Source organism: Nicotiana attenuata, unplaced genomic scaffold, assembly GCF_001879085.1.
Source record: "Nicotiana attenuata strain UT unplaced genomic scaffold, NIATTr2, whole genome shotgun sequence".
Taxonomy (NCBI): domain Eukaryota; kingdom Viridiplantae; phylum Streptophyta; class Magnoliopsida; order Solanales; family Solanaceae; genus Nicotiana; species Nicotiana attenuata.
This window is the reverse complement of record NW_017673672.1, coordinates 101573-110079: the sequence shown is the minus strand read 5'-3', so window position 1 is coordinate 110079 and position 8507 is coordinate 101573. Positions and strand designations below refer to the sequence as shown.

Genomic DNA, 8507 nt, shown 5'->3' with positions numbered 1-8507 from the left:
CTACTGGTACTGCTAGAAGAACAAACTGTGACTGCAACTCCCCCCAAACAAAGCCAAAATGGCGAATTCAGTAGTAATTCCCCGTATGTCTCTCATCTTCCTCCGCTCCAAATCCATGTCTTCTCTCACTATAATACCTCACACTATTTTCTCAACCTCAGAAAAGCTCCATCCCCTTATTCTCAAAAACTCCCATTATTCACTTCATTTTTTCTCTACTACTTCAACTCCATATCCACTTCAATACGATATGATAATCTCCCGCCCTGCAAATTCCCCTTCACCAATCCAAAAATCCCGCCCACAACGTTTCCTTCCCAATTCAAAACCTACTGATTCCGAACCCGAACCGGGTTCAGAACTCGGGTTCGACGATTGGGTCGATAGAAAATTGAATTCAAAATCATCTAACGAGGAACCCAATTCGGATAATATTATGAAAATGGATAAAGGGAAAAGGAAATATTATAATAAGAGGAGGAAAAGAATGTTTGGCGGGTCGGATTCGGATTCGGGGGATGAGAATAACCGGGGTAAGGATAATGAGTTTGTTGAGCTGAAGCAGGAAGTAGTGGAGCTACGTACATTCCACAAGAAGGAAGAAGAGTTGTACTTTTATGACAATTTTGCTTACCCTTGGGAAAAAGATAAGCATTATAAGATGGTGTATCAATTGGAGAAAAAGTATTTTCCTGATCAGTGTTTTGATAAAGCTTTTCTTGAACCTGGGCAATCAAATGAGCATGTAAAGAAGAGCAAAAAGAAATTGGGAATTAGGGAAAAGATAATTGAGAAAGATGGTGATGGTGGGGTTGATAAAAATTTGATCTTTTTTGAGGAAGAAGAAAAGGGTAATGTAAAGAATACCAAAAAGAAAACTTCTGATGGCGGGATTGATAAAAGTTTGATCTTTTTTGAGGAAGGAGGAAAGGGTGTGAGGAATAGGGGTGAAAATAAGGAAGAAGGTAAAGTTGATGTATCGGAGAAGAAAGTGGAAGAGTTCTTCAAGTGTTTGAAGAAAGTTCCAAATAAGGAAAATGGTGTTGTTAGTGCTGAGCCGTTTCTAGCTACAAGGAGTACAGGGCTTCCTCCTAAATGGGATAGCCCGGGTGGGACAGTGGTATTAGTGAACAAACCAAAAGGTGAGTTTGAGCTCCTAATTGTCTTAACACTGGGATATATGATGTGCATTTTTTAAACATTGATGTGTTTTTAAAAGAGTTAATATAAAAAATTTAAGTTCTCATGTGAAGTCAATGTTAAGTGTTTTGAGTTTTTAATTGAACAAGAAGCATTAGTTACAAGTTGGATTGACAGACTAGAGATTCTTAATGCAATGCTTGAGAAGTTTGACTTCATTTCCTTGTTTGATTTTTTAAAATTGTAGGTTTACTCTTAGAGAGTCTCAGAGTCAGAGATAAGTAAAACTTGTTTGGGAGTGTGATATGTACATTACGAATTCAGCCAGTGTATGGTTATAGATGAAAACTGCCCAAGAGTCTTATTTTCTGTAGTTTGTACATCACAAAGCTCACGAAAAGGACTTCTACATTGAGTATCGAATGCCATAAATATAATTTACGAGTCAGGATTGTCTCTTATGATCTAATATCATAAAGCCAAACCAAAGTTAGGAGGCTCTTGCATTTTGGGAAATGTAGTTATAAAAGCTTGGTTTTCTTCTTCTTCTTCTTAGTGACTATTAGTCTGAATTGCCTTACAGGTTGGACTTCTTTCACTGTTTGTGGAAAGTTGCGGCGTCTAACAAAAGTGAAAAAGGTACATCATTCCTAACCATAATCTAGGGGCTATTTGATATGGTCTCAGAGAAGCAGTATGCGAACTCGTTTTAAGAATATTTTCAAGATAAATTTTTCTGGTGATCTTTTGTATTTGAAGGTGCATTATCATGTTAGTCTTAGGAACAAGAACGAAAATTAGAAAAACTTTTGGATGAGTGTTTTCACTTTAAAATACTTGATTATGTAGTTTGGTTATATCCATGCTGATTAATAGCACTCTTTCTCCCATTAAAAAAAGAGCTTGAATATGGTTCTGATTTCTGTCTGAAGATTTACTATTTTGATTTTCTTTAACATATCTATTCCTAATGTAAGATACTATGAAATCTTAGATTTTTAAACAAGTATCAATTCCCCTCATCAAGTTTTATGTATTCTTTTTGGTGTTGGACGCTCCATTAGATCGATTCTCCTAAGGTAGAAGACTCTGTCCAGCAAAATCAGAGCTGTGGCTGAAGAACATGTTGGGGCGAGGAAAAAAAGAGTACTTAGCAAAATTTGAGAGAATTAGTGTACATCTTTGAGCATTTTGTTATCTCCTTCCTCCAATGTTCATTTTAAATTGAAGACCTTGTAACAAACTTCTGTTTCTACAAAAGAATTGCCCCACTCTATTTTTTTTTCGGGAGGGGGGGGGGGGGGGGGTTGTTCTTATCTTTGTATTTGGTTAATGGGGGTTTGATGCTTATATTATTATCACGTGATTGGAAACAGTCACCACATTCAGACTGAATACAAACTGAACTAAGGCATTTTTATTCCATTTTATTACCACCTTCTCCTTCAAATTCATCTTTTGCAGGTGGGCCATGCTGGAACACTTGATCCAATGGCAACTGGCTTATTGATTGTATGTGTTGGTAAAGCTACAAAGATCGTTGACAGGTAACTTGCAATAAGGTTTTAGTTGAATTAGTTTGAGAGAGATCTCAGGGATTCCTGAAATTTTATGAGAGTTTCTTATTCCTGCTAATATTTTCCCCTTTGTCTTAGGAGAACTTGTACAAGTCTATAAACAGTGTCTTTTAGTCTCTCGATACAGTTCTATGATGAATTTTCTTGAAGTCTGAATTGTTCTTGGCAGTTATCAGGGTATGATGAAGGGCTACAGTGGAATCTTCCGTCTGGGGGAAGCCACCTCTACCTGGGATGCAGATTCCCTGGTATTTATTATTTTATTTATTTTTGAAGTTATAAATCTTCAGATAAAACTGGACCATGTGACTTATTTCACCCCTACGAAAGTCTCATCTAACAAATTAAGATGGCAAGATGAGAAGTTTCATGATAAAGTCAACATGAATAAAGTCTACATGCACGTTCTAATTGATGTTACACAAACTGGATCTAGTTATTTGTTTGCCCCAGGATTATCTTACTTATGTAAGTTTGGATTTTGTAATATCCAGGTTATTCAGCGAGAGCCGTGGGAGCATATCAAGGATGAGGACATAAAGAAAACAGCAGCGTCCTTTTATGGAGAGATATGGCAAGTCCCTCCGATGTTCTCAGCAATCAAAGTATGTTAATTTTAGTTGCAACACCTAAGTTCCTCCAATTATTGATTCTGCCGAATATAAATTTATCCTGTGCATATTTTGATTTTTATAACGATTATTACAACATTTTCTTACCCTGGATGAATAAAATTATTGATACCAGATTTACACTTTCTTAAACAATTTTTTCTTAGTACTTTCAACATGCTTAATTTTGTTCTGAGTCATGAAATTTAGCAATCTCATGAAACTAAAACATGTTGAATCAACTCCAGCTATATCTTCAGTCAATGTAATGGCCTAGTTGCTGCTGATACTATTTGTATTTAACATAAGCTTAAATCAAAGAGCGTGCTGATTCAGAAAAGATAGCTGTTACTTCTTAGTCTGTAATTGTTTGAGTTGTTATTTTCTCTTTCCTTTAATTAGTTCATCCAATTTTTGCCAGCTTCATCAGAATTTCTCTCGGGTGACCAAGCATGACTTAGATTTAGTATTGCGTTATTACTTATTAGACTCCGTCTACTTGTGATAGGTTGGTGGTGAAAAGATGTATGAGAAAGCAAGAAGAGGGGAAAGCATCGAACTTTCACCGAGGAGGATTTCAATTTTCGAATTTGATGTGAAGCAGAGTTTAGATGACAGGTTATTTTGTTGAACTCTTCTAGTGCTAATCTTGTGCCACATGGATGTCTCAACTCTTGAAAAATCATCTCTATGTGAGTATTGTCTGTGCGTACAAGTTAAAACCCTAGCCAAGGTTCTCTCAAAGTGTCTAAATATTCTTAGGGTGCTCCCAAAGTGTCTTACGATCTCTATACTGCATTGAATTCTTTAGTGCTAAATGTACACTCAGTTTTGTTTGAGGGTGAGGTGGAGAACTCATTCTGATTGAAAGCAAGTAATATATTTCTCACAGAGTGCTTTATTGGAGTTGCACAAGCTTCCTCCCGGCCCTCCCTTTTGCGGATTTATTTATTAAGTACTTCAAAAGTTTTATTAGAACCATAAAAGGTAGCATCTTCTTGATTTGCATCCCCTTGATTCTGAAGCATGTCTATATTTCAGGTATGCTTTCATGTGAAGCATGCCTATGTTCCAGCCAATTACTCCTAGAGGAAAATGAGTAATTCTTGAAGTATGTCTATATTTCAGACATGTTTTTTTCCAGATATGCTTTCATGTGAAGCAGAATTAGAATATTTGGGACAGATATACTTATAATTTACATGCATTTCATGAGCATGTATTTTGGTTGCTAATGGTTGTCACTCCACTAACCTGGTTTATTACTTCACCAAAAGTTTCATATTGAAGATGCTTCTTTTTTTCTCTTGTTTTCTTTTTTCCCTTTTTTGAATTGGCAGACAGAATGTGATTTTCCGAGTTAGATGCTCAAAAGGTACCTATGTCCGATCACTATGTGCAGACTTCGGGAAAGCTCTTGGCAGGTACCATATAAAGATAATATTCGTTTTAATATTAAAAAAGCTTCTACATTTTGTGATAGATGATGAGAAATAACAAATGTTCAGTGATGCGTAATTTTTTTAATTCTTAATGTTCTTCTAAGTGGATTCAAACCCAAACTGAAATTTTTACTTGCAGTTGTGCTCACTTGACAGCTCTAAGACGAGATTCAATTGGTAAGACACAGTTATTTTAAGTTCAGTTTTTACTGAAAGTTGCTGAAAGTCTTGGGTTGTCTTGTTTTATATCTGAAAATAGTTGTGAAAAAGGTTTCCCTTTATCTAGAACATCAAGAGATAAGAGAGGTCTTTGTTGAATTTTTGATTGCTGTGAGCAGCTTGTGGTCAGGGTTTGTGACAATGCTATTGTAGTATTAGAGAGTGTTGCCTGAATCTTGCACCTAATAGCACGACAGAGAACACCGTATATGCCTTTTACCTGAAGCTAGGTCTTGAATTCCACAAGTCGAACCCAATACTGCTTCCTGCAAGTAGTTGTCAGTACTTAGCTAATTGTGCTCTCTTTACCTCACAGGAGAGTACTCAGCAGATGATGCTTGGGAATTTCAAGAGTTGGAAGAGGCAATCACCAAAGGATATTTGTAAGATTCTTGGAAATCCCAGTGGGCAGAGTTACCCAATACCTGTGCTGTGCAAGACTGGAAGGTAACAGGTACCGGTAGATAGTTGAGGTGCGCGCAAGCAGCCCGGACACCACCGTTGTAAAGAAAAAAAAATTATTCTTGGAGATTCCACATTTGTTGGTGCCAATTGGAGATCTTACCAGCTACCTTAACCTCAACAAAGGATTTCACTTTTTCCTCCACTTCACCTCTTTCCTTGCTTTTTCCTACTTTCCCTTAGTTTCTGGGCAGAAGTGTCTTAAGTTATATCCTTTATAAGTTGAAGATAAGGGTGAATGTAATAGCTCTTTGTAACCATTTCTGGTATTAATTGCACTTATTTTTTTGTTACAACCTTTAGTATGCACCTCTTTAAGTGTAAGTGCTACAAAAAGGGGATCATTCTTTATGGCATTACAAATGAAAAAAGTCTACTGCATTATAGAGTTTGAGATTTTATCCTATGCGCCAATGCACGAAGCATTTTCACTGGCATTTTCAGCACCAATAATAATGAAGCTGGGAGGAAGGCAGTCCCTGTGGATAACGGAACATTTGCAACAAGATCAATTAACAAAAACTTCAATACGGTACTAGCATTTCAAATATTAAAGTTCACTACTCTCAAATATCGATGGCCAAATTTCAACTTGTAAATAAACTTTAGTATGACCATTCACTGATGATATCCTTGACACTATCTTCAAGATGTTGACATGACCGTATGAACAAGTACCTATACAGGAGTTGAGACTTTGAACTCAAACAAGCATGAAACACAAATCAGGAGGCTAACACAACGATGAATTATATTACTAATAACAAAAAACAAGGAGAATACAGAAGTTTCTTTCTACCCACTTGGAACTCTAAACCATCATTAGATATTTGCACACAAAAACAAGGTTTGACGTCCTACACACATTCTAAATCTTGTCAATGACCCACCTAAGTAGTTGTAGAATTAGGGGGATCAATCCCCATTGCCTTATAATAGGCCATCTCTGCATTAGCCATGCGATCCTGAAACATTGTCCATTCTCTTCTACACCTTTCTCTTACCTGAACCAAAATAAATGTTGGACTTAGACATATAATCAGAGATCAACATACTCCTTTTGTAACAAGATTACACAAACACTTGCAGAATCATGCATGATTGGGAAGTATGGGTTTGAGTTAACATACATTGACACATGTTTTGTGATATATGATGAAAAGAACAAGCATCTCAAATTTCATCTATGGACACAAACATTCGAACGTGGTTTGACATATTCATATGCAAATTCAAAAGGAGATCAAATTGTTATTAGTTTTTTTATTCATATTTTCCTTAATCATCGGTTTTTCATGGTCAAATTTCAGTATACAGGAGAATGAAATACGGCACATACCCCTTCCCATGGTGCCTTGCCATTCTCTGATTTACCCTGTCGAAATAAAATAGAAAATAATCATTACAGCCAACTTTTATGCTAGTCTAATATACTCCAACAAGATAAAGTTGGATATACCTGGCTCCCAAGTGATGGAACAGTTTGATGCACAATCCACTGAGCATCTACAACTCCTATCTTTTCATGTGCCGGCTGCTCATCCAAAAGCATTATTAGGAAGAAGACCATTTGAAACAGAACATATGGGAATCTGTCCCGCACATCTTAAAGTATACTACTAACCTCCACACATCTCCTAAGAGCAAAATCAAGACCCCACCCATGGACCAAGTCATTCTGCAATAAAGAATCAAGAATTCAGATGTGCAGTAACCAAATGGGTAGCAATCCTCCTCCCCCCTTCGCCCGCATATTCTTTTTCGTTGGCTGCAATGAATGGAAAGATTTTTAATAATTGAAACCTGGATCATATGCCAAACACACCGCCAGGCCTCTCGAGAGAAAACAGGTGCCATGATCTCGATAAATCTGATTGCCAACGAAATAACAGTTAATATTGACACCAAACACAAAGTGGCATCAGTAGTTATTGGTAAATATCATGCATTCCATACGCTGCACAAGGTGGCAAATGTGGATCAGCGCACCAGCCTGGTCTTTCTTCTGTTTCCCTGTAAGCAGAAGCAATAAACTGTATATGAGATCAAGCTATGTGTGCATGGGATGCTGTAATCAGAGCCGTTGTAGGTATAATGCAAGTACTATGTTCCCTACTTGTGAATTTCAGTGTCATTTCGCCCTTTTGTCATTTGCCACGTCAACCCACTGTTTGGTGCTAAACCAGGCTGGGAAATATCCAAACCATGTTTTGCCACCAACTTTATATATCTGCAGTTGCATTGGAGCCTTAAGAGTCCACAGACAATTCAACATATTGATACAAACGACTCTGAGAATAATCATAACTTACTCCTCCGCGTTAAAATTCTCAAGACCCAAGTCTTCATCCCAGATGAATATATAGTCATAAGGTGCTACAATGTCAGGATGCAGAAAACGTTTTGCATACCACCTTTCAACAAAATGAATAAACTTTATACTTACCACAAATCCATCAAAGATATTGAACAATTGAGGATAAAAAAGAATTCACAATAATAGTTACCATTTAGTTTGTTTCGGTGTACTGACATGGATAGCCCGCTTTGACCACTCAAGGTCAGCCCATTCACTTGTTTGACCATCATAGTGAAACAGCATAATAGTAAAGTTCTCTGAAAACTGTTTACAATACAGAAAAATAAGCATGCCGAGATACATAAGTAAAATTTTGGACTTAAATCTTCCTAAGTTGGCAGCAAACCAACCCTTTTGTTAAGCTACGTTTTCTTTCTATCTTTTCGCTCATCTCTGGTAACCCTAATTTGTAATGAGATTAAAAGTGGGATTGACGATAAGATTGATTTTTGTCGGGAAAAAAGTAATTATTCACTGATGTGTTAAATGATTTGCAGAGCTTCACCAATAAACTTGCATGCATGCAACACAGACAAAGGAAAACATTATACATAAGAACAGCGAGGATAGCACATAAAACAAGACAAGACTAGGCTGGAAAAAAAAAAAGGGGGGGGGGGGGAGGGGGGGGAAGAAGACAAACAACTAAACCAAAATGAAGACAAACATGACAATAAACTTGTTTAGAGTAGTTGGG

The 8507-nt window shown here is 36.9% G+C and overlaps 2 protein-coding genes across 3 annotated transcripts in view; one reads left to right on the top strand and one right to left on the bottom strand.

The window, feature by feature from the left end:
* On the top strand, positions 1–5847 carry LOC109217005. The gene is made up of 9 exons (XM_019381228.1): positions 1–1142; positions 1724–1779; positions 2605–2687; positions 2887–2965; positions 3212–3322; positions 3837–3946; positions 4669–4752; positions 4910–4947; positions 5306–5847. Exons 1-9 carry the CDS (start codon positions 59–61, stop codon positions 5374–5376), a joined length of 1716 nt encoding a protein of 571 aa, XP_019236773.1. The 5' UTR covers positions 1–58; the 3' UTR covers positions 5377–5847.
* Positions 5848–6024: 177 nt separating this feature from the next.
* The window catches only part of LOC109217006, a 5201-nt gene continuing 2718 nt past the window's right edge, over positions 6025–8507 (bottom strand). For both annotated transcript variants that reach the window (XM_019381229.1, XM_019381230.1), the window contains exons 7-15: positions 7959–8074; positions 7764–7865; positions 7568–7681; positions 7408–7464; positions 7255–7321; positions 7076–7129; positions 6911–6985; positions 6791–6826; positions 6025–6455 (exon numbers count right to left, since the gene is read on the bottom strand). In XM_019381229.1, coding sequence (XP_019236774.1) covers positions 6342–6455; positions 6791–6826; positions 6911–6985; positions 7076–7129; positions 7255–7321; positions 7408–7464; positions 7568–7681; positions 7764–7865; positions 7959–8074 — 735 coding nt within the window. In that variant the 3' untranslated portion in view covers positions 6025–6341. The remainder of the gene's footprint in view (positions 6456–6790; positions 6827–6910; positions 6986–7075; positions 7130–7254; positions 7322–7407; positions 7465–7567; positions 7682–7763; positions 7866–7958; positions 8075–8507) is intronic.

What these genes read in the sequence shown, in the direction of transcription:
- LOC109217005 (XM_019381228.1), top strand. Translation starts at nt 59, where the DNA reads ATGGCGAATTCAGTAGTAATTCCCCGTATGTCTCTCATCTTCCTCCGC. An exon ending in GCTACAAAGATCGTTGACAG is followed by an intron (nt 2,688 to 2,886) that starts GTAACTTGCAAT and finishes TGTTCTTGGCAG; the next exon opens with TTATCAGGGTATGATGAAGG. An exon ending in CCTGGGATGCAGATTCCCTG is followed by an intron (nt 2,966 to 3,211) that starts GTATTTATTATT and finishes TGTAATATCCAG; the next exon opens with GTTATTCAGCGAGAGCCGTG.